This window comes from Cuculus canorus, chromosome 2, assembly GCF_017976375.1.
Source record: "Cuculus canorus isolate bCucCan1 chromosome 2, bCucCan1.pri, whole genome shotgun sequence".
NCBI classification, from domain to species: domain Eukaryota; kingdom Metazoa; phylum Chordata; class Aves; order Cuculiformes; family Cuculidae; genus Cuculus; species Cuculus canorus.
Window position 1 is genome coordinate 22,212,397 of NC_071402.1, and position 26,772 is coordinate 22,239,168.

Below are 26,772 nucleotides of genomic sequence, written 5' to 3' on the forward strand. Positions count from 1 at the left end.
ATTCATTTTTCAGAGATTGACCCCTGACTAAGAGGGCAGCTGTCTAAGCCTATGGAAGTACTCCAGTAAAGCAGTCCTGATAGAAGAGCTTGGCATCAAATTGAGATGGCGGAGGAAGCTATAAACCAGGAAACAGAAGGGAGCTATTCTCAGACCCCAACCTTTTTTAGATAACTTTTACAATTTTTTTCAAAATCTGGGAGTTGCAGTGACCAAAAAAACCCAACAAGTTGAAGTGTGAAATACTGCTTACTTTTTATCTTAATCTCTTTGAAGAATATCTGGCAATAAACAGAAAAAAAAAAATCCTTGTGTCTGACTTAGTAACAAGCCCCAATTATATGTAAAGAAACTGATTAACAAAGATGCAGACTTCAAAGACATTTAAGTTTGTAATTGGTGTTAGTTCTAAGTGTTATTTACTATTCTCCTGTTTAATTTGTAAATGTTTATTTTTGCCTCCTTGTATGTTCTCAGCATGAGTTCTCTTCTGGGTTGTCCAAAAATTAATGAAAGCAAAAAGGCATATTTGAGAGCAGTTCCTTTGGGAACCGTAAATCACAGTTACATCTTGATAAAACTTGCAGAAAGGCAAATAGTTACCAGAAATTTTAGCATGTAGAGTAGACATGCACTTCTAAAACAAAAAGTACTGTGAGCTGGCCCAAATGCTCACAATATAAATTAGATAACGAAGAACAGGGAAAGGTAGGCAATTGCATTTGTTCTCTATTATTCTCTAAGCATGGGACTAATTTAGTTTTCTGAAGAGTTAAACAAGTTTCTTGTTCTAAATGAGACAACAGAAGGCTGTTAGGTGAGTACAATAACTAGAAGTACGTTTTCTTTGTTGGCTCTGTTGAATATACAGAAAAGATATTTAAACACTATAGAATACAGGTAACATCTAACTTTTTATAGCAGAGGTTTAGCCCACTATGCTGTCATATTCATAGAACCATGAAATGTTGGTTCAGCAAAAGATTTTAATCAAATGGCTAAATAGAGCAAAAGCAATTTAACATTGTGTGCCTATTCTAGATGAAAACTTCGTTGGTTTATGTAGTTTCAGTAGTTGGAAGATTCCAGCCCTCAGTAAAGACAGAGGTAGTCACAGTTAGTAATAATCTCTCACTGTACAGATTAACTAGGCGGAATTGTTTTTCTTACCCAAGAAACATGTCAGATCACACATTCTTAATAATTGATTATTTTCATTTATTTTTGTGAGAGTACTTTTAAGGCATGAACATTGTTCTGTAATAATCTTCTGTAACTGAGCAGAAAAAGGTAAAAGAGAGAAAGAAGTTAGATTCATTTCAAATATCAAAAAAATCCAGACAGGAGAACACTCAAAATCCACATAAGGTAAGGAAGATACAAGGTTCAAACCTAGCAGTGATTCTGTTTTATGGAAGAACGAACAGCAAAAATTCACAAATTTTCCACAAAGTGGAATTACTGAATTTGACATAGTTTAATCAGGAGTCTGGGTTTTGCAACGAGACACCTGACATGATGCCCAGAACTAAGGGTCCTGGAAGCCCCATCTGCTTCCATTGCTGAACAACCAGGGACCAAATGACACAAAGGATGCAGAATACAGCTTCCCACCAGCCTGCTAGCAAGGCTGCCAGGGAGCTGGGAGAGGAGCTGGCAGAAATTCTGGTTTCTCCCAGCAGAATCCAGATATCAAAACTTGTCTGGCTTCTAGCAGCACATGGAGAGTTCTGTCAAAAAAAAAGAAAAAACTGACAAAAATTGGAAAGTTTTTTTTTCATTACCTCCATGAACATGCAAAACTCACCCAAAAGTTGAGAAGTGAAGCCTTGAGTACACCCAAACCTTACTGAGGATGTAAAAATAAGCCAAAGAGCCCACAAGAACACACATAGCTGTAGTACTTCTGCCTAATAGACTGCAGTAGGAAATTCTGTTGGTAGAGTTTGAAAACAACTAAAATCTTAAATAAGACCTTTAAATCTCTACACACAAAACAGGTGCTTCTTCCCTCAGGAACTTCCTAATGTCACTTTCCACCTGGATCTGCCTTCAGAAGTCATACTGAACAAAACACCCTCTTCCTTCTGCCTTCCTTCTTCTCAAATCTCCCAAATGCCATGTCTGACACTGCATGCCACTCCTACAAAAGAAAAAGGTCATTGTAGGAACAGAGTAATGGTTGCACTGGACAAAACCTCCGTGTGTCATAGGAAACTCTCACAAGGAATAAGCATTGCAGAAAAAAAAAGAAGGGAGAGAGTGAAAGGAAGCCTGAAAGAGAGACAATGAAGAAAGAAAACAAACACTACCTAGTTCTGGCAAAGTCAAAATGGACATACTTCAGCCTTAGCTATTACGCATCAAATAATATCCTTCCCTTATCCCATTTAAAAATACACAAGGAATTTTTGTTCCTATTTTAAACTGAGAGCCCTAAAAAGATAACCTATATTGAAATAAGAGTGTTACACCACAAAAGAAATTGAAAAATACAGGGAAGATTCTAAGGCTCACTGACGAGATCAGGCATGAGTAATGCTTTGTCACAGATTACTTCTTTGATCACTTCAAATGAAACCAGAGGAACCAACAGCAGCCAGATTTAGTGCTGTGGTTTCTCCTTTCCTTGCCCTTTTTTGCTTTATTTTTTCCCTTTTTTTTCCCTCCAATGTTATATTACCTTTACCTCTGACCCTAAGAAGTTTATGGCAGTAAGCTAAATTCGTCCATCATAAATGTCCTCACAACAGATAGCCTGACTTTTTTAATACCGTGTACAAGGCCTGAAAGGACAGGTCAAATGAACTCCACCTAATAATGTTTAACAGTAAAACTGTTAAAATAAGAATAAATGCCATTATTCACTATTAGACTACAGCTGGGGGCACAGCAAGCTAATTGCTTCATTACAATAGATGGATTAGATTATTAAGAGTGAACTGATTATCAAGTGCACAGTCATGGGGTCATACTGGATTCTTCATTTTTCCTGGAGGCACAGTTGTACTGATGGCAAAGAGTGCTTTTAGTGACCTTAAGTATCCAAGGAGGCTGCACTTTTTCTTTTCAAATGAGGACACTATCAGTGCAATTCATGCTTTAATCATTTCCTGATCAGATTATTTCAATTTCTTCTAATGAGGATGAGAAAACATAACTTAAAATATAAGATTCGGCAACCTCCCTGTCAAACAAGAATAACCTGGGAGAACACACCTCATCAACACACTCCATGGTTTTACATCACTGCAGGCAAAACTACAGATTTCACTGCTATCGATAACTGCTATACTACGTAGCTAGTAGATACTACAATGCCGTGCACACTGCAGGTTAAAGCAATTCAGGATAGGATCTAAGATGAAACTAAATATATCTTTCATTGTGCATCAGGACCCAGATACCCTCACCTCCGAATCATCTAAACAAGCTATTCTTTACAGTATGCCATGGATCTCACCTGATGCACAGAATGATGCACCCTTTTTGTGGAGGCCAGGGCAGAGGGAAACTGAAGAAAATGGTAAACACTTTTATTTTGTCCTATTGTGTAGCAAAGTCTTGAAGTTGAGTTGCACACCTGGATCCAGAGAAATGGGACATGTACCAAGCTGCAGATATCAGGAAATGTATTCCAATAAGCTCTTGGATTCTCATTGTTGAGAATTGCATTCTCAGTTTGGAACATAAGTTTGCAACTTTATTTTCAACAGTAAATTGAGTTAAAACTCATGTCCCTTAAAATGAATGGCCTACCTTCCTATGGAAAACTTTTTACAATAATGACATCCTTCCTCAAGAGAAAAAACAGAAGCAGAGAGACAAAGACGGATGCATTAAGATATGGATCTCATGGATGATGTACATTTGCTCTATTTTTACTAAAAGCCCAGACAAAGGAACAAAACCTACTTATGCTTCTTCAGGGGCAGCATTTGTTCAAGGCTGTGAAAATGTATTTTGGGACTGCAAAGGGATAATCTAAGTCAGATTTGTTCTTGTTTCTAATCACTTCCGTCTTCATGACAGTGAAGACAATCTCAAAACTTGCTAACAAATGTTAAGGTCAGCTCCCTTTCCACCTCTGCCCAGGAGATACCAACATAGCTGCTGGAGATGGAGGGTAACAGAACTCCTTCTTGGCCCTGAAAAGAGCTTTGTATCCCTCTTCGGTACAGATAGAAACAGGGCTGAATGATTTCACTGTACATGAAGAATTTTGATGTCATTCTTAGAGGAGCATTAAATCTATCCATCTTCTGAAGAACATAGATCAATCTGCTCTAACTAAAACTGTATAAAACAGCTTATTAAAATAACGAAACATAGAAAAACCAAAAAAAAAAAAAATCTAGTGTAGAAATGTAGACTACAACTTCCTTTAAGTGGGTCTGACAGATTGAGAGATCAGAAGTAGATTGTAGCAAAGCAAGAAAGTGAATAAGCAAATGAACAGAAACTGATAGCATCCAGACTCTCTCATTTTGACTGGCACGGCTGTCTGTCACAAGCAAATTAAAAACAGCACTTCAGTATGAAATGGTGCAGCTGACAGCACAAAAAAAGCTTCAGCTATCAAATGCCAACTGTTAGAAATAACATTAATTAATTACACCCTTTTCAGATTTCTGTACTTTGATTCTTACTTGATTGAACTGGATAAATTTAACTATAGACAGGTGGCACTTTTGTTAGCACTCATGAAGATGTATTCCTTTAGCAACAGACATAGGGATTTCACCAAAAAGTGCTAAAAGAAAGGTATCAGGATAAAGATAATTCAAGACAATAAGAAAATTATTTTTTTAACTTATTATCTACTACAGATAAAATAGCGCTAATGCATTTTCTAGTGTAACTCAGATAGTAAAACACTTTCAATCAGAAATATTTTCTTAATGAGACACCAAAAAATATTGAGTTGCTATTGTTTAATTTTCAAAAATAGTTTATATTTTTCATTAAAATCATGAAGACACATACAGATCCAAGTAACTCAAATAGTGAGTGTGCTCTTAAAAGCTAGGCAGTAAAGAGAATAAGAACCACTGAAAGCCCTATTGTCCTCCCTTTATCTACTGTAAGCAAATAAAAATCTAAAGCTGTATCTATATACAAGATGATGTCATAAATGTAGATATCAAGTTGCAATTTCCTTCCAAAGCTCCCTTACTTTTTATTACTGTAAGCACAATTCTTGCTACACGTGATTATTCTTGAACTTTAACCCCAAAACTTCATCATGTTTGTGGAGTGTACACTAGTTTCACTATTTATTAAAATGATAACCTTTATACCGTGCATATTCCACAACAGATGTAATGGAAAAAATACCTGGAGGTAGCAGAATAGCCAAAGACGCATGAGACTAACGAAGTATTTAGATTAAAAAAAAAAAAGAAGAAAGGAAAAAAACTCTAGAAGCAACAGTGAACACAAGAAGTGCTGACACAACAAGGCTTGCTAACTTCTTCAATATTTAGCTCTTTTTTAACAGATACAGTAAATAACTTGATTAATTTCAATAGTTAAAATGGATAACCATAATTTTACTCTCTTGCTACAGCATTCTGGGCAAATAGTCTTACTTTTCTGTATTCATTTTACAGTTTTTATGCACTTATCTATATGTAGCCTAACACTGGACGTCGTGATGTCTATCCACTTCCAAGAAGGGAAAACATTATCAATCATCGAAGAAATCACCAGAAAACACTTCACTGTGAAAGAATAATAAAGACATCAGCAAAATATTAGCAGCCAATCTACAATCCATGCTTTCAATATATATAACACCAGCTCAGGCAGTGTTGACAGTAAATGCAAGAAAATTTGGAAGCCTGTAGAGTTAAGACAATGCAATAAAGGTCCTCTGTATCAAGTAAGAACAGAATGAGACCAAACAATACAATTCCAATGGGCTTGTTTGTTTCAAGATTTCCCCAGGATGAGTACTATGTCTCACTTCAGATTGCTGTTCTCTCTGCAGTTCCACAGGCAATAATGCTAGTTCAGGAACTACAAATTCACTGCTTAAATTCTACACAGGAGTAAGGCTATCTGCAGTCTCTCACTCCTGCATGGCCATTATAGGTTTCGACATAAATGATGAGGACTAATGGGACTCATTTTTTTCCTTTGACAACAAGATTAAATCAGAAGTGATCTAATGCCATCCGTAGACTTAGAACAGAACAAAAGAATGGAAGTTAAACAAAAATCAAGCTCAATCATTTCACTACAGAAATAAAATTTTCAGGAAAGCATCACAAAAAAAAGCTATAAAGTGTTTTATTTGCCAGTGAAATGGTCTAACCTAAGTGTCTTCTTATTAGGTCCATCCATTAAAAATTAATTGGGAAAAGTGTATAATTTAAAACTGATCTGTATTAAAATCTGCAGGACTGACAGACTTAAATGGTCATCTCCTAGAACACTTTTATATATAAAATTAAAATAAAATTACAAAAATTGGAAAATTCTATCTCGTATAACCTAAATATAAGTGAAATTTAAAGTATTAAACAATCACTTATATAATTTAAAACATATTTGGAGCACTGGGAGAAATAAATCACTTCTTGGATAGAAGAAAAAGAAAAGTCTTGTTTAAGTTGAACATGCCCTCCTCTTTTCAAAATGATTTCATTATCATCTCAAGTAGATCTCTATTGAAGCTCCTTCCTCATTTTCTACAAAGAGAAACATTTAGTCTAAGTGCATCTTCTTCACATGCAGCATTAGAAGGAAAGACCTTTTAGTATTTCATTATACAGTAACACAAGCATTCAGGCCAGCAGTACAAACCAGTAATGGAATCACTGAAATCCAGTCAGACACTGGACATTTGTTCTTCCAGAGCCTGAGACAGTCTGAATATTAACCTGTGAAAAAGTAAAAGCCTACTATACCCTCCAGAAATTTGTGTCTGATATTTATAAAAAAAATGTTCAAAAGGAAGTTAGTTTTAATAAAACTGCTGGATTCTGAGTAAATATGACATTTTAAAAATGTATAATTTATTCATATTTGGGGACAGCAAATCATTCCAGATGAGTGGGCTCTGATTCTGAAAGGAGGACCGTCACACTCATTTGGTGGTATAACGCACGTTAACATGTCAAAAGATTGCTTCTGTAGTAATTTTTACCAGCATTCTAGCGGGGAGGCATAAAAAGGAGGACAGCTGGTTTATTTTTCAATAAAATGCAGATCAAAGATGACTGTTCTAGCAATCCAGAGGAAAAAAAAACACCACACATTTTCTAACCAATAGTATAGTGTAGCTCCTAATGAATACTGAGCTAATATTAGCAACCAAGTAGTACAAAATATGTGAATATTTAATAGTCCTACATAATAGCCCTAGTCCTAATAGATTTATTGCTCTTCTGAAAGAATAAAATGTTCCTCTAACTCTAGCATGCTTAAAAATAAGGCAGCTAGGTAGGCATTCAGAAAATTGCTACTAGTGTGGTAATATTTCTAATTGCTATATTTCTCAAGCATTTTTTCCAAAAAATCAATTAAGTCAGTGAGGCTGCATGTCAGATGCACAAGTAAGTCTGCAAGTCTACAGCTTTCCATCAAAGCATTGATGTTTTTTCTAATTGTAATAAAAGTTATTGATTCTGCTAAGTGTCTTTTTCTTATGTGTCAACATAGACAGGGGCACTGGTAAATTCACACTTTGTGTTTCTCTGTGTAATCTTACAAACTTTCAGTAGTCCATGAGTTCATGACACTAGTACATTGAAAATCAATCATAACTGTTGTCATCCACAGGATTCACTATTAAAAATGTTTTAATAACAGACTGAATTACAACAAAGCTATTTTTATGTCTTCTTTTTTTAAATATAAATGTAGTCTATGTTTCAAGTAAATTGCAAGCAAATTTAGAGCCAAAGCCATCACATACTTTGAACCATCAGAAGATCTTGTCTCTGTACAACACCTAAAATACTAGGGGCAAAGCGGCTGTCCCATTATTTTACACAATAAAAAGAGTGCTTGGTCACCTGTGAAAACAGAAAAGCTTGTGGGTGCAGCAATTACAACTGGGACCTTTGCTACACGTATTTCATTATTTGTGTCCCAAATCACATAGAAAAATGCAACAGCACAGCTTTCTATAGCCCATTCACTTAGCAGCTTCATCTAAGATATTTCCTCTCTCCTTTGTTTCCATGTGCTACAAGCTGAACAAACATTCCATTATGTCAAAAAAATCAGAGTTTTAAAAGTGTCTGAGAAAAAAAACCCACGTCAACAATTTGATATGGAGACACATAACTTAGCTCTATCTGAACTAACACCGACAATGGTCTTCTAACTCCAGTTATTCCATAGCAAAATTTTATAAGCATTTTTTTTGTTTTCTTCACAAGAAAAGCTCCAAACACTAATTTTGACTGCATTGGCTCATAGACCTCAAAACAGCACCTGCAAAACCAGAAATTATTTCTTAAGTGTTGACTGTTGCTTTCTCAATGACTACAACATGATTAGTCATTGCAGACTGTGAAAACAATGGTCAAAAAAGTCCATTGCTCCCAGAAACTCCAAAAGTACTGTGGCTAACCTCTCGCAGCCCCTCAGTCGCGCTAGCTCAGCAGCTTGCAGGACTGTACAGCAAACCAGATCAGTTCCATTTTGTAGCTTAAAAACATGCTCGCCAAAATGGTGAAGGGGAAAATACTTTTCATTAGTTTAATTTCCCTGAAGCGGCTTCATTTAACAGTTCAGCAGACACTTGCACCAGGGCCGTGGTGGTGTCATGGAGGGAGGAAGGAGTATCTGGGCTGGCAGTGGAGCTGCCTGTGCTGCACTGAAAGCAAAGAACTGTCCAGGACTCCGCAGCTGAATTTAGCCTCTCAGCGTTGCCTTTTGGAGAAGCCTCTCTTTCTTTCTTTGCATTGATTCTGCAAGAAACCCAGGAAGAGGGGCCTCACTAGACTCAAGTTAGCCTTTGTAAATATATTTGCAAAATACTATGGTGTGCAGGCCTTGGCTTGCTGCCAGACACCCACCAAGCCAAACTTTCCTTCTCTTACTCAGCAGGACAGGGCAGAAAAGATGGAAAGCTCGTGGGTCAAGATAAGGACAGAGAGGTCACTCACCATTTATCACCACAGACAAAACAGACCCCACTTTGGGAAGATTAATTTAAATTATTTCCAATTAATACCAAAGTAGGACAGTGAACACAAAAACAAAGCTAAAAACACTCTCCTCCATCCCTTCCTTCTTCCCAGGCTCAGCTGCACTCATGAATCTTCTACCTCCACCCCCCAAGTAGTGCAGGTGGATGGGGAATTGGCATTGTGGTCAGTCTATAACACTTTGTCTCTGCTACTCCTTCCTCCTCACACTTTTCTCCTGCTCCAGCATGGAGTCCTTCCTTCCTTCCTGCAGGATATTGTTCTTAATGAATTGCTCCAATGTGGGTCCTTCCCACAGGCTGCAGCTCTTTGAGAGCTGTTCCACCATGGGTCCTTTCTATGGGGTGCAGTCCTTCAGGAATGGACTGCCCTGGCAGGGATCCCTCTATAAGCCACAGGTTCTGCCAGCAAACCTGCTCCAGCCTGGGCTTCTCTCCATGGGCTGCAGTTCCTGCCAGGAGACTGCTCCAGTGAGGGCTTCCCATGGAGTCACAGCCTCCTTCAGGTACTTCCACGAGTTTTAGTGCAGGCTGCAGGCAGATATTTGCTCCATCATTAACCTTCATGGGCTGCAGGGAGACAGTCTGCCTCACCATGGTCTTAACCACAAGCTGCATGGGAATCTCTGCTCTGGCACCTGGAACACCTCCTCTGCCTCCTTCACTGACCTTGGCATCTGCAGGGATGCTTCTCCCACGTTTTTTCTCCTTTCTCTCTCATACAGCTGCTGCAGAGAATTTTTTTGTCTTCTCTCAAACATGTTATCACAGACGCCACCAGTGTCACAGATGGGCTCATCTTTGGCCAGTGGTGAGTCCATTTTGAAGCTAGCTGAAACCAACTCTGTCTGACTAGAGGGCAGCTCCTGCAGTCTTTTCATAGAAGCCACCTCTGCAGCCCCCTCCCAACACCTGGACACATAGACGCCAAAAGAATACTTACTCTATAACAAAAAAGAAGTGATACAATTTTAAATTTCAATCTGGTGAGTTACATGCTTCTGTATGAATTCTTATGTAAGTTTTCATTTATTATGGCAATATGAACCCATTTATGAATTAAAAGGCAAAGAATAATTGGGTTGATGGGCAAGAGTTCAATGACAATCTTTTCCTCCCTTTGTTTCACACACAGAGAAATTTTGTTGAAATAAAACTTTATTAAAGTGAAACTAAGGCTAGAATACATTTCAGAAATGTAAATATAAACATTACTAAGCGGATGTTCAAACCATCCCTAAAAAAGATACTAATGATGACCAAACATATTAAGAAATGGAAATTTACAGTCGCGTTCTTGTATAAACCTCCTTCCACATTATGACAACATCATTCAGTAACTTTATAAATACTGAATAAAAGTTATTTATGTCCAAGACAGAAGATATTTAACAGCAATTTCTCTCTTTTAACACAAGTCACCATCTTTCTTGTGGGCAGCTTTACTGAACGCCCAGCAGTGCCAGTGGCAGGCAGGAGCTGTTTTAAAATAGGTCATCATTATTAAGGAAGTTCTTAGTCTTACTTGTGTTAGGAACAGCAGTCCATTTGAAAGACAGATTTTTTTGTGGATTTCTATATTAAAACACTCCTAAGCCCCTGTCAAAGGAAAACCTCGTGGCTAAGATGAGTGACAAAAAAATGCTACTGATTCTAAACTACTCTTTCTTATTTAACCAAAGAATAAAATTAGGAGTACATAATTCAATTATTTCAGTAATTAGAATCATAGAATGGCTTGGGTTGGAAGGTACCTTTACAGATCATCTAGTCCACCCCCCTTTGCCATAAGCAGAGACATCTTCAACTAGATCAGGTTGCTCAGAGCCCCATCCAACCTGACCTTGAATGTTTCCAGGGATGGAGCACCTACTACCTCTCTGGACAACCTGTTCCAGTGTTTCACCACCCTCAGCATGAAAAAATTCTTCCTAATATTTAGTTTAAACTTCTCTTCTTTTGGTTTAAAACCATTACCCCTTGTCTTATTGCAACAGGCCCCACTAAAAAGTTTTTCCCCCATCTTTCTTATAGGCCCTCTGTAAGTACTGAATGGCCACAATAAGGTCTCCTTGGAGCCTTCCCTTCTCCATGCTGAACAATGCCAACTCTTTTCAGAGGGGATGTTTTCCAGACCTTTCATCATTTTTGTGGCCCTCCTCTGGACCCACTCCAACAGGCCCACGTTCCTCCTGTGCTGAGGGCTTCAGAGCTGGATGCAGTGTTCCAGGTATGGTCTCACCAGAGCAGAGTAGAGAGGCAGAATCACCTCCCTCAACCTGCAGGCCACGCTACGCAGAATTACAGAATCACAGAATGACCTGAGTTGGAAGGGACCCACAAGGATCATCGAGTCCAACTCCCATCCCAGCATAGGACAACTCCAAAATTTACACCATGTGTCTGAGGGCATTGTCCAAATGCTTCTTGAATATTCTTAGGCTTGGTGCCATGACTACTTCCCTGGCAAGCCTGTTCCAGTGCTCTACCACCCTCTGCATGAAGAACCTTTCCTAATATCCAATCTAAACCTTCCCGGCACATCTTCCTGCTATTAACTCGCTTCTTTTGATGCAGCCCAGGATACAACTGGCCTTCTAGGCTGCAATCTCACATTGCCTTGTCCAGCTTCTCATCCACAAGGAACCCCAAGCCCTTCTCTGCAGGGCTGCTCTCAATTGATACTGAGGGTTGCCCTAACCCAGGTGCAGGACCTTGCACTTCACCCTGTTGAAGCTCATGAGGTTTTCACAAGCCCACTTCTCCAGCTCATCAAGGTCCCTCTTGATGGCATCCTGTCCCTCAGGGATGTCAACCTTGGTGTCATCCGCAAGCTTGCTGAGTGTGTACTCAGTCCAATCATCTATGTCATTGATGAAGATATTAAACAACACTGGTGCCAGAACAGACTCCTGAGGGACATCATTGATCTCCATCTGGACACTGAGGCATTGACCACTACCCTCTGAGTGCAACCAACCAACCATTTTTTTATCTGCCAAATAGTCCATCTATCAAATCCATATCTCTCCAGTTTAGAGAGAATGAAGTTGTAGGGGACTGCCAAAGGCCTTAGAGAAGTCCAGATAGATGACATCTGTGAGTCTTCCCTTGTTTACTGATGCAATCGCCTCCTGATAGAAGGCCACTATGTTGGTTTGGCAGGACTTGGCCTTGGTGAAGCTGTACTGGCTGTCTTGAATCACCTCCCTGTCCTCCACATGCCTTAGCATACCTTCCAGGAGGATCTGTTCCATGACCTTCCCAGGCATAGAGGTGAGGGTGACAGGTCAGTAGTTTCCTTTCAACTCTTTTTAGAAATATACAAAGGTGTCTTTACTTATTTAATGACTCACTGAACTAATGAATTTTAATAGTAATCTTTCAGGAAATTACTTCTTATTAAAAGAGTAAACACTGTAATCTGCAAAGCATGTTGTATATTCTTTATACACAAAGACTAAACTAAGGCCTTATATTAAACCATGTTCTGTCAAATTAATTAATCTCTTACTTGTAAATAACTAGTCCTACTGAGTTAAGAAATAGTTATTTATGTCTGGAAGTCAAGATGAGGCACAAGTGTCAGTGTAATCATGGCCTGATTCTACAATTATTATCACTCGTTTGTGCAGAACTAATATGACCATTCATACTAACAGTTAAAAATCTAAATAAATGTGTATTCAGGTTTTCTGCAAATAAAAGCTGATTTTATACAACAGAGTATTTGTCTTATAAAGATTTTTCAAATATATAACTTAGAATAAATTTTAGACAAGAACACTTGACAAATTCTGTGGAAGAGTTATTAATTTAAACACCACAAAGTAGATAGAAACACTTGTCTTCCAAAGATGACTAAATAAATGCAAAATATATAATTGTACATCAGTGGCCAGCTACAGTCCATTAAATTTCATTCATCTTTGGCCACCTGCATGTTCAGATATCAAGCAGAGAGTAGAATTCAATGCTTTCAAATACCAAGTACTTTCTCTGTACTCTACCCTAAAAATACCTTTCCTTGGCTCAATGCCTTCACAGCAACCTCTACAGCACTTTTTCAGATAAACTATAAACAGGAAAGAAAAAAAAAGCCTGAATTTTCTGATACATATTTTTAAACATGGAACATACAATTTTTAAAAAGAAATGTGGACACTAGGTAAAAATACAAATTTCTTTCAATCATACTGGGGTTCTGCTTAACTTTACAACATGCTAACTCCTGAATTTCCCAGTCACTATTTGTAAAGTTCAGCAGAATAATTAAAATTACTGCTTCACTTGAAATGTCTTCTGATGTGATATATATTAGCATAGAAGTAATATCAGCACTTGAAAAATATTTCATACTCAGTTAAATTTAGCTTCTCAAACCTGCCACTTATATGTAAATCAGACTATCAGCAAAGCATCCACAAGCATAATTTTACAACCAACCCAAAAAGCCAATAGATTATTAAAAAAGCAGGACAAGAACCTTCATCCTATTCATAAATCACTATTAAGATCATATTTTTAAATAGTTCATATTGTTTATTATGATATTTCATATCTCTAATGCTACATGTAGTTTGAAAAATCTAAGATTTTCCCAAAGCATTTTAACTTTAGTACAAAACACATGTTCAATAAAAGTATAATCCTCAGCCTTCCAAACATGACAGTGATGCTATTTTTCTAACTGTTAGATAATACATGGTTCAGCTGTCACTTACCGTGCAGTAGTTGGTTACAAAGAATGAAATTAATCCTAATTGCAAAGACTAACCAAATTAATGAAAGCCTACTAAATCAACACCGGTCTTCCCAAACTGTCTTAGGGCCTGATTCAGCAAAAATATATTTTATTTCTACACCACACAACACCCTCCAGAAACCTGTTTATACAGGTTTTTAAAGCAAGCAAGTGCTGAATTCAGAATGCCTAACAATTCATTCATGTCAATGTTTTCGACAGACTACCATCAAATGTAATCTATCAACTTGTAAAAACACAGTAGCTAAATAAATATTGTTAAATGAATGGCTAACTGGCAGAAAAGAAGAAAATAAAAGCATAGAAGATATTCAAAGAATATGTTGTGATCTCTCTAACTTACATTGATATGACAAAAGAAAGATGGTGTGTGAGTTATGGAAAGAAATTATCAACTTAAATTGAGTTTATAGAGTTTTCTTTGGGTCATAATGTTACACTGCCTTCAGTTTACAAGTAGTAGACAAATCCAGTGTTTGTAACTTCTTATCTACCAATCAGACTCACTTCAGCTATGAGATTCTATCTTCTGGCTTAAAATATCGACTAGTCGTTCTTACTGGTGAATGGCATGTGGATATTTTCTTTACAATTTACTTTTGTTGATAGGTATGTTTAATCCCACATGCTGGAAAGATCTTGTCTTCCAAGGTCTTCTCTTAGATCTCATTCTTCAAAGGCTTTCTGAATTTAGTATAAAAGATATACCAAATCCCAAGAATAACCTTGGACTAGAAGGAAAATGTACTCAGGTTCCCAGCAGTGAGTCTTAAATAGTAAAGATCTGGATAAATGAGCATGCCCTGATTAATAATCAATTGAAATATAAGCAAATTATGCAGATTGACAAAAAGGCTTCGAAAGAAATCTGGAGAACCATAAAAGAAAGTGCCAGTAAGGAAAGCGGCTATGGCATTCTTATAAGACCAAATAGTGAAGAGTTACTGTCAAAAACAGAACTCTGAGGGTGAGATTCAACTTCTCTAGCTCAAGATGCCTACAGGGTAGTCCTCTATATATGACATGTTCACTGTGTCTTCTTTTTAAATCCACAGCTAGAAATAGGCTCTGCAATTCATCCGGCCTGTTTGAAATGTCTAATTTAAGATGAGGTGGATCACATCCTAATGGTGCCTCTTTATTTCCATTTGCTTTAAAGTGAATTTAAGAAATTTCAGATGTAGATGTCTTATATTGCAGACATCCACATCTAGTCAGAAGAATCCCAGAGATTCTCTGGGCTCGATCCTTAACGCAAGCTCTAAACATTGTAACGTGGGAATGAAAAAGATACCAAAACTGAGGTAATCATTTTCATTTACCAAGCAGTTCTATGAGTGCAGAACCTAAAGATGTCTGATTCATGAGGACTCACAGCTCATGATTGATTTATTTTGATGTCTATGGTTGGTTCTCCCGTATAAGGACTCTTCGGTATGTAAAATGGTGTGAGCAGACTTTTCCACAGTCAGGAGTGTGGACAATCCCTTTCCACTACCCACCCATTTATTTTCATTAGATCCTTAGCAATTAAGTATCTTCGGGATGCCATCCTTTTTTGCCACATTTGTTGTAAGTCAGCCAACATTTTCAATGGACTGAATAAATATAGCAGAGGACACAACTGTTTCTCTTACAATAGTGTAGCAGTTACACCTTTCCAAGGAGGTGTAAGATTTGTGGTTTACACCCTTCTCAGCTTGAGGAGATTTGAACACAGCTCTCTCTTCCCTAACAAATAAGCTATGGGCAAAATTGGAATAAGATTATTCTGCATCCTACTAGTGAAGCTGTGCAACTGTGCAGTCAGAAATGTGAATGTATGGAGAAGCAAGAGAACATAGTCTCAGTAAGATATTTTTCCAGAAGCAAATCCTTGTTCTTGCTCCAAGGGCTATTTGTACATTTTATTTAAGCACTCTAATGCAAAATTCATAAGGATCTGATATAGACAGAATACAACTCAATGGTGATGAAGACAAACACTATGCACAGCTGAGGTAATCAACTTCAAAATACAGAATGAGGAATGATTGATTCAATGGCAGTACTACAGAAAAACACATTGTAGGTATAGTGGAACACAAGCTGACCATGAGTTCATAATGCTATATGATAAGAGAAACCCCAAACATACATTACACTGGCTGTACAAAGAAAGTGTTCTTGTGCAAGACACATGATACCATCCCTGTGGCCTCCCCATACACTTTTGTTTGGAATGCTGTGTCTGGCTTTGGACATTATATTTCAAAAAAGATCAGTTATAAAGAACAAGTTGGTAACAAGAACGTTCAAAAGTCTAGAAAATGTGACCTATTGAGTCTACAGAAAGGAGATGATGATAATCTACAGGAGGAGATATGATCACATTTGTGAAATACATAAAAGTTTGCTGTAAGGAGAAAAGTAACAGACTGCTCTGCATGTCCAGTGAGGATAGGGTAGGAAGTAAATGGCAGGAAAGAGATTTAGGTTTAAGAGTAGGGGAAAAAATGTAATGCTAAGGGTGATGACTCTGAGTAACTAAGACAAATTGACCAGGGAGACAATGAATCTCCATCTGTGGTTAGGTCAGTAGTTGGATTAACTAATTCCATACTTTCCATTTGTAAACTATAATTGAAAAAAAAAACTGTACCAAGTTTCATACTGGATCCAAGAGCTTTACCCTAAGATCCATTTGGCCCGTTCCTCACCTCCTCCTACATAGGCAGCACAGCTCTTGGAGAGCTGATTAGCTCGAATCCTGTGTATTGTCTGTTACACGCCTTTGCTTTGGCCATGAAGCCTATTTATTTCACTGGCTGGGTGGGCCCTCATAGCTGGGAATCACTAGATGAGACAACTAAGTGTCACAAATTGCTGTCTTATAGTTCAGCGTATCTTGAAACTAAGGATGAATTGGAAGACTTCTTCAGGCCCTAAGCAAATCTATTTTCTGTTTTCTATGTGTTATCTAGGCTTTAAACAGCTTTAAAAGCATTACTTCTCACTCATACTTTCTGTAAAGAGGAAAACGTATAAATGTACCAAGAGTTAGAGTAGCTGTAAATGGAAAACAAAAGATTTCTGGCTAACACACTGGAGTACGCATTTCTAAAAATTTATATGAAAGATGGTTGCAAAACATTTTCCAAAAAGGGCCAACTGCCTCTAGCTTAGAGTTTTATTTAAAGGTCAAAATATTTTATGTCCTTCATATGCTCAAGATAATACACATTCTAAGGAAAGTCTGCTCTCACAAATACAGACAACCAAAATGCCATGTTATATCAAATACCTATTAACGCTATATGACCTGTGAGATGTTCTCTGTACAAATGCAATATTTGCTATAAGAACCCATTCACCTCAAATTATTAATGTTAAATAAAGAATAAGTCATCAGAAAGTATCTAAACAACTTTCATATGAGATTTAAGAAGAAAGAACCAACCGTATAGAGACAGTAAAAGGAAAATAACTTTTTTTATGTTTTATTTAAAGATTTTCTTTGTGAATTTTTTAAACAGAATCGATCAGAATTTTCTGAAAAACAAGTTCAGCTCTTGGTAACTCCTGCTAGAACAAACAGGATATCTCACTATGGTTTTATTAAAATAGTTTAAAGTTTAAAATAAAGATATTCTGTAGGGTCTCACATCAAAACTTCAGAAATCTAAAACTCTAAAAGGCACATAAACTACACTATCATAAACTCCTCCTCTATCAAAATGCATTCATTTAATTTCATTTTATCCAACTGCAACTAAGATCCCTCTGAAAACATGCTTAGGAAGAGAAATGTGATGACAGCTGGTATTTGAATTCAAGACTATAAAAGAACTGCCATCTACCTTCAATGAAAACAGCAGAGAACAGTATAAATTACTTTGGACTCTTATTCTTCAAAAATTGTATGTATTAACTTCTTGAAAGCTACTCCCCTACAGAATCTTGTACTGTTACATCAACTCTTATGATCTCAGTCCTGACTGATCCTTTTGCAACTTCAAGACAATACCTTAGGGAAACAACATGAGTAAATAGTCACAACATGATACCATGAAGAAACAGATTTTCACACAGCACTGATTCTGCAGTTTCATTGTATCACCAGAAGTTTAACAAATCGTAAGAAGCAGTTATTGGAGTTTACTGATTTTACAAAAGCACTCTCAGATTAGATGTAAACTGTTCTTACAAATAAACTTCTAACATAATATAACCTCAACAGACATTTATACTTCAAGATCATGATAGTCCCTCCTGTTACACCATGTAATACTGCAAAACAGACAAAATGTACACTCATTAAGTATTGAAAACAATATGGTTTGATTTGAACTTAAGATTTATAATATGAATTAATTTGTCTGAAATACATCTGGGTTTGAATGCCATTTTTAAACAATTAATATTTAAACAGAGTCAGCCTTCTTATAACTTGAAATTAAGAAGACTCACCACTGCCTACTTTTAAAGAGATTAGGTTCTCTATGATAACTTCTAGCTATTAACCATCATATACTAAGACATAGGATTAAGATATCCTACATGATCTAATCTTAACTCAAAAAATCACCTCCACCTCAAAGTTCATTGTTAAGGTGTAATGTCTATTGCCATCAAACAAGCATAGAAGAGAGCATAACTCATTATTTCTTGTGTTCATTTGGGTTTTATCTCCTGAAGTTCCTGTCAAAAAAAACATCATAGAAGATGTTGAGGAAAGATGGCAACACAAAGAAGAAAAAAATCCTTCTTGGAAAAGGTAGGCCTAATGGACTTAAAAATGTTGTAGCCTTCTGACTAACTGTGAAAAGAACTTAAAGGAAGTCAGTAAAGCAGAGTAGAAGAGGTGACATTCAGCTGAAGAAAATTCCCAAGGCTGTCAAGTCTACCTTACAGATAAAAGCTGAAAATTTATATATTTGACTAATTGCACATTTCACTGGATTAAATTTTGAAGATCAAACCATTATCTTACAGAATAACAGAATCACTTAGGTTGGAAAAGACCTTTAAGATCATCAAGTCCACCCATAAACCTGACTCTGCCAAGTCCACCACTAAGCCATATCCCTGCTCACTGCAATGGGGTTGGACTAGATGACCTTCATGATCCCTTCCAGTCCAAACCAAACCATTCTATGATTTTATGTCCCTAAGCATCACATCTATATGTCTTTTAAATACCTCTAAGGAGGGTGCCTCAACCATTTCCCAGGGCAACCTGTTCCAATTCTTGACAATCCTGTCAGTGAAGTAGTATTTCCTAATATCTAGCTTAAATCTCCCCTGGTGCAACTTGAGGCCATCTCCTCTTGTCCTACCACTTGTTACTTGGAAGAAAAGACCAACATCTGCCTCGCTACAATCTGTTTTCAGGCAGTTGTAAAAAGCAATAAGGTCTCCTTTGAATATGCTGCAAGTATCTTAAAATTTCATTGGCAATGTAAAAACACATTTTATATTGGTTCTGTAGTAACCTTCTCTGTATTTTTGCACTAATAGTTTATATACTAATTAAGCTGTTGTGTCAATGGAAAAATCAATTATTTGACATTCTCCGTTATTTAGACATTACCCAGCCCACAGATGCATACAGACAGAATCCAGAATAGACCATTCAGCCCCTTAAACTCACTTCCACAGACCACTGTATTTCACCCAGTCACTGCTTTCTAGGATACAGTCCCAGCACTTTAAAGCATGGTCGATGTTCTTGTCTTTAAGGTGAAAAATTAAATTTTTTCTTCATTTTTGTTTTAAAGCAATGTAAAAGCAGATGTATTTGACAAGATATATTTTTCAGAAAGCGCGTACCGGCTGGTGTTAAATAGCTATTTTTTTTGCATTCTTTGTTAATTAAATCCTCTATCAGTTTTTCTATTTTTCGGGGGCCCATATGATGTCTTTCTACATCCAACCCATCCAGCTTGTACTTTTTGAATGCGGGAAAATCAGGACTATTGCAGTCGTCTGAAATTTTACTCAACATTAACATTAGCAGCCCCAGTAACTGGTGTAACTGTCAGTCTATATAATCTCCAAATACATTCTGCTTAGTCACTAAGAGGAAGTCCTGCTGCTATAATTTGTGGGCAGTGCCCAAAAGTGTGTTAGGTGCTTTACAGAACAGTTGTAAGCACTGGGTGTTCTTGAAGAGCAAATGGTAACATCCTGGCAATTATTATCTACAGTATAAAATACATAAGTGTGTGGTAAGAGAGAAGAGTAAGGAACAATGACAATTTTGAGAGATGCCCAAAAAGCAGTACAAACTATTAAAACAAAAGAAGGGTGCACAGAACGAGGTAGGGGGAAGGGAAGGGAAGGGAAGGGAAGGGAAGGGAAGGGAAGGGAAGGGAAGGGAAGGGAAGGGAAGGGAAGGGAAGGGAAGGGAAGGGAAGGGAAGGGAAGGGAAGGGAAGGGAAGGGAAGGGAAGGGAAGGGAAGGGAAGGGAAGGGAAGGGAAGGGAAGGGAAGGGAAGGGAAGGGAAGGGAAGGGAAGGGAAGGGAAGGGAAGGGAAGGGAAGGGAAGGGAAGGGAAGGGAAGGGAAGGGAAGGGAAGGGAAGGGAAGGGAAGGGAAGGGAAGGGAAGGGAAGGGAAGGGAAGGGAAGGGAAGGGAAGGGAAGGGAAGGGAAGGGAAGGGAAGGGAAGGGAAGGGAAGGGAAGGGAAGGGAAGGGAAGGGAAGGGAAGGGAAGGGAAGGGAAGGGAAGGGAAGGGAAGGGAAGGGAAGGGAAGGGAAGGGAAGGGAAGGGAAGGGAAGGGAAGGGAAGGGAAGGGAAGGGAAGGGAAGGGAAGGGAAGGGAAGGGAAGGGAAGGGGACAACTATCTTCCTCAACCATATATTTTCTTGTAACTCCCACTATCACTTATTTTACATTGCATAAAGTCATTACTTTTAAAATCGCCTTGACTGTATTTTATCTTATGATACATAGGAAAAAAAGCAAAACAGTGAGTGGGAAAAAAAGCAAAACAGCAATGGACTGTTCTGATCAGCACTCCAGATTCAGACAAGATGCAGTGTGAAGTTATGGGAGCGTAACTTAAACCACTAATATTGCCTGGAATCCTAGTTGACTATGTAGCCAAAAGCAAATCTTTTTTGTATTACCCTACAAACTATGGAAATTCCCATATGTACATCTCTATTTTCAAAAAACAAAACAAATAATCACCACCTACATCTCTGTCATCCCTCCAGCCTCAGCCCCAAAACCCAAATCCTAAACACATGGTGCTTTTAAAGCAGCGTAAATCAGAGTTGATTATTTCTAAACTAAGATAATTCCTTATAAAGTGGTACAATAGCTTTGTGAGGTGAATATTTACACTGCTGTAACTCAGAGACATGAATCTATTGCGTCCTCTCCTCCAAGCCCAGCACCCCGCCCCCCATCTCACCCATGCTGCCATACAGAGCCCATATAGTCTAACTTCTCTGAGGTCTACTGTTGTTGTTTCAGTCAGTGTAGCTACCAGTTATTAGCATGGCTCTGCAACCATTGACACAGAGCAACTGAGTACACTCAAGCCCACAGTCAGTCACAACCTCCTAAAGCCAGCTATAGGCTTGACAGTGGTGGCTGAGAAGCACCATTCTTTAGCTAGCCCACCATGTTTCCACCTGTTTTCTCCCCCTGGATAAAATAGATGGCAATGCCTGTTGATTTCAGCCACACGCACATATAAAAGATCATTTATAAGGACTTCATGGTAAAACTGTGATGTTTTGCCAATATATAAAAAGCTGGATAATTTCATAATGAAATTTCTCTTGGCAAAACTTGTCTTCCACTGAGCCAAACTGTCCATATCCACGAAAAGCTGAGATGCAACAATTTTTAGAACTGCAAGTCTCACTTTACAAGGAAAGCATTTCATCTTCAGAATAGTTAGGCAAAGGAGCTGGAATGATACTGCAAGTAGGAAGTGTATATGCACACCACACAGTCTGAAATGTAAGCCTTTACAAATAATGTCAGCATACTAGTATCTTCTACAAATATTTTTTTCTATGTGCATCCTCTCAAGCCAGTCTTCGATATAGAAATAAAGTAAAATTACAATTAAGAAAGCACAAGACTGGTCCCATAAATCAATCTATATAGAGGAAATGTACTATCTAAAACCTGTTAGAAAGTTTGCACACACAAAACTAGAGTTTATAAGAGGAAGGATGCAGAATGTAAAGGAAAAGGCATCATCAAAAGTTCTATGTTACACACATGGAAGTAAAACACCCATAAAGATAAAAGCTGAAAATACATAAATATTCCTATTACAGCAGAGAAGGACTTACACCCGGTGTAGAGACAAGAATTAACTGTCATGCATTATGCATATTAAATACTACACAAAATATACATTCAATAACCTCGACAAAAAGGCACCTTCCTAATACATGACATTCAAAATGCACTCCAAAGGTCCCAGAAATTCCAGAAGAGAGACAGCCAAAGCAGCAGAGCTTGCTGCCTATCCTTCTTTTTAAAGAGGAAGCTTCACCACAGTAACAGAGTTCACAGCTGTAGCTAGACTTATTTCACAGACCAAACCAGGCCAAATGAGAGAGCAAATCTGGAAAGTTTCTGCTTTCCATGCCATCATATTCCAGCAAATCCTGGCAAGAATTCATGCTGACCTGACCACTACTAGTTGCTACAGATTACAACCCAATACCATCTGCATTTCCTTTCCTCAAAAAGAGTAAAACAAGCATAAGGAGAAGTTATGTTTCTATTTTAAATCTACACATATTTACCCCAGGGAGTGAAAGGAAAAGAAAATATAGTCCACATTACAGATGTGAGTCACACTACATAATGCACTTTTGGAAAATGCTTAAATACCACAGTGATGGGTAAAGCATCAGAATTTGAAAAGCACAAAATAGAAACAGAATGGAGAAAGGAAGTAGAGCCCAGGGACTAGCCATTCATACTGATGCTCAATCAGCATAAATTATCAAAAAAAAAATAGGGGAAATCCATGCTTGCCCCTTTCTACAACATTTGAACAGTTCTTGTGATAGTATCTTTAAATGTCAACTCTTGTTTTCAGCATCTTTTTTTTTATCCTCCCAGATTTCTCCATGGAATGAAATGACACAATTTTACTGCTTAGTCAGACAAAAATACCTTCCACTTCAAAAGGAGCTTTCCTTCGAGGAGAATTACACTTCAACAAAGACTGCAAGATTTAGCTCTATATTTATCTCTATGCAATAACAGCAGTTCATTCACATAAATATTGGGGGTGGAGGGAAGGGGTCTTCTTCTTTCTCCTCTCTTGACAGAAGGGAAACAACGGCCAAGAGAATTAAATGCAGTATTATCTATCTAAAAATGCAGAATAAGCTCTGGTTTGACTTCAGCAGAGGGCTGTGCTTAACAAATCTGTAGATATTTTCAGAATAAACATGTACTTTATGGTTCAAGGAGCCACTTTACTTTAAGCAAAATGAAATTGGTGACTTATCCATCTGGCACTAGATCACTTCTCAATATCCTGTGAAATACTGTGGACCATTTATGCAAAGTCCATTGACAACAGCATTTTCCAAAAAGAGCTCTCTTAGGCTATCCTTCCTATATAAACTTTACAACATACCATTTCCCTAGCAGATTACGCAGAACTCCAGAGGAAGCTTTAGTGAAACATACTGAGAAACTAAATCCCACATAAAGTTTATAGCTTATCTTTAGATATGATGAAGACCCTTCTTTTGTCCATTGTCTGTTTCCAGGGTTCTGAACATTACAAATGAAAACAGTTCTGTATGATTTCTTAAGCTGCTTTTACCTTGTCGTTACTTGAGAACAGCTTACTTTTCATTTGCAAGCTTAACAGTTTGTGCTGAGCCTAGTAACATACTGAACTCATTCTTTATATTAGAACATAAATATTATCATCTGCCACAAAAGTTGCCAGGAGCTTTCTTTAAAACTGTAATGCTATTATATTTAAACTGCAACTTGAATAATTTTCTTCTTTCTTAATGCAGAAAACAAATAATTTTCTTCATTCTTAATTCTTAAGAATGCAGAGATGTTATACAAAAATGATTAGTTATATTGATATGCCACATGATTTAGCAATATGAGGGAATTTAAATTGCTTTAAAATAAAATAATCACAACAGCAAGCAAAATATAAAGCATGAGACTGAGAGGTATTTAGTACAAAACGAGGTATAGCACTTTATTTCTATTGCTCAGTTACACTGTCCTCTTCAAAATGTTTCCTCCATTTTTTTTTTTAAACAGACATTGAAATGTTTTTAGGAGATCACTTCACAGTTTAACAGCTGCCACACAAATGATATCTGAAGTTTTCATTATAGTACTAACAATGCAATGACTCTTGGAAACAGACTTCCAAAGTCAGCATAAGATAGCTTCCAGGTACTCAGTGTGAAGGGCCAGCTGTAGTTAACATGTCCAGGGCACAATATTAATTTTGGTATTAAAAAAACACTGAGTGCTTCGGCTCCACAGTACTCATAAAAGTCATGCCCACAATAGTAGTAGCTTTGCTTATTTTTAAGCTATTAGAAGTCAGCGTGACTACTCTGCCATGGAGGGAGAACAGTTTTCTTGGGTTTACTAGGAGCCTATCAGCCAGGCCAGGGAAGGACATAGCCCATGCCGCTAGTGCCAGCAGGACCCCCGCACCTCCAACACCACCAGTTTCCCCCTCCCAGCTGGGTCACAGCACAAGAGAAAACCTCGCACTTCCTCGTCCCCCAGTGCCCGGGGTGCTGGACAGCTCCCGGGGCTGGAGCAGGGCCATTGGACAGCTCCCTGTGCTGGCTGAAGCCGAGCAGCCGGACAGCTCCCGGGGCTGAAGCCGGGCTGCTGGGCAGCTCCCGGAGCTGAGGCCAAGCCGCCGAACAGCTCCAGGTTCTGGGGCTGGGATGCCGGATAGCTCCCGGGGCTAAAGCCGAGCCGCCAGACAGATCCCGGTTCTGGAGACGGGGTGCCGGACCGCTCCCGGGACTGAAGCCGGGGTGTCGGACAGTTCCCGGTGCTGAAGACGGCATGTCGGACAGCTCCCGGTGCTGAAGCCGGGCCTCCGCTGCCTCCCATGTCCGCGCCGGCCGGGCGGCACGGCGCCCCGCTTCCCCCGGCGCCGGAGCTCACGCTTGGAAAGAGCAGCGGGGCGGGGGCGGGCGGCAGACACGTTGTCGGGGGAAGATGGCGGCTGTGGCAAACCCACCCAGCGAGACGGACGGAGCCCAGGCCCGGCGATCCTTCTCCGCCCCGGGCTGTCGCTCCAGTGTCCGGCAGGGCCGCTGCCGCCAGCCTGGAGCCCGCCGCGCCCCCGGGACTGGGGCCCATGCCGCCGATCCGCCCCCTCCGGCGGCGCCAGCCGCCGCCTCGACCCACGCCGCCTTCCTCCCCGTGGCACACGCCGGGTGAGAACGGCACCCGTGCGGCCATGTTGGGCGCCTCGCACCCGCCGGGTCGTGCGGTGCCAGGTCGCCCCGCCGAACACGGCTGGGGCGGGGGGCGGGCGGCGAGCCCGGGCCGCGGCGCCGTGCCGGCCCGCCGGCCTCCCGGCCCCGGCCCCGCCCGCTCCCGCGGCGGCAACGACCCCCCACGCCCCAGCCCCGCGCTCGCCCGAGGCTCCCCTGCCCGCCGCCCCGCTCCTCTCTCCCGCCCCGGCCGGGGAAGAGACCTCCGTCGCCCGGGAGGACGAGGAAGGGGTGCGCCCGCCCTTACTTGAGCACGGATTGCTCCTTCTCCTCTTCCTTCTTCTGGCGGTCCATGACGGCCAGAATGATCTTCCGCTCCTCCTCGGTGAGGTGGCTGAGGTCGGGCATCTCGGGCTGCGAAGCCGGAGGAGGCTGCGGAGGAGCGGGGCCGCCCCGGGGCCCGGCAGGAGCCGACATGTTTGGTGGGAGCTCGGCGCCGCTACGGGGAGCTCTGCCCTGACTCCAGCGGGAGCGGCCGCCGCCGGCGCCGGGAGCAGCTCATACAAATCAATACCCTGGAATCAACCGGCAGCCGAACGACGGCCCCGCCGGCGAGGGGCGGGGTGGCCGGCGGGCCCCGACCTCGCACCCACCTGCCCGGCCGCCGGCTCGCCGGGGGCGGCGGGGCCCGGCGGGGCGAGCGGGGGGGGAGCGGGGCGAGGGCAGCGCCGGGAGAGGAAGGGCCGGAGGCGGGGTGGGGAGGGAGAGGGGAAAGGGCAGGATTAGCCGCGGGAGCGCCGCGGTTTGGGTGCGAGGGAAATTATACCGACCCCGAGCGCCCGGCGGGGAGAGCGGGGACGGCGGCGGGGGACGCGGCAGATGGGGGCAGAGGCTGCCGGGGGGGCGAGCAAGAGCGGAGCCCCGGGGCGTGCGGCGGGGGACGCCCCAGCGGGCGAGCGCCGCTCCCGGCTCATAATTCCTCGCCGGAGTCCGTGGAGGAGGGGGCCGCGGGGCGCCTCCCGCCGCCTCCCGCCGGCGCTCCCCGGCCGCGCCGCGCCGCCTCCTGCCGCCGCCTGGCTTGGCCGGTGCCCTCTCGGCTGCGGGATGGAGTCCGCCTAACCCATGGCATGGCGGAGCGCCCGAGTCACGGCCCCAGCGCCTCTCCGAGCGTGCGGCGCGGGGCCCGGCTGCCGCCCCTAGCGGGGCTGGGCGGCGGGCGGACCGGCGCCTTATTTATTTATTTATCCCCGCACACACACAAAAAAATAGACGCGATAAAAATCACGCGAAGAATGACGAGGAGGAGCCAGCGCGGGAGGACAGGGCGGGGGGAGCGGGGGCGGGGAGAGGATGCGCGGCCGCCGCCCCCGCTGCACGGACAGGGGCGCCCGCCCGAGAGCAGTCCCGGGGCGAGGGAGCCACGCTGC

General features: G+C 40.7%; 1 protein-coding gene across 44 annotated transcripts in view; it reads right to left on the reverse strand.

The window, feature by feature from the left end:
* The window catches only part of RIMS2 (regulating synaptic membrane exocytosis 2), a 457,943-nt gene extending 431,997 nt beyond the window's left edge, over nucleotides 1-25,946 (reverse strand). For all 44 annotated transcript variants that reach the window (XM_054058036.1, XM_054058006.1, XM_054057998.1 and 41 more), the window contains exon 1: nucleotides 25,653-25,946. In XM_054058036.1, the coding sequence (XP_053914011.1) occupies nucleotides 25,653-25,822 (170 nt within the window). In that variant the 5' untranslated portion in view covers nucleotides 25,823-25,946. The remainder of the gene's footprint in view (nucleotides 1-25,652) is intronic.
* Nucleotides 25,947-26,772: the final 826 nt, after the last annotated feature.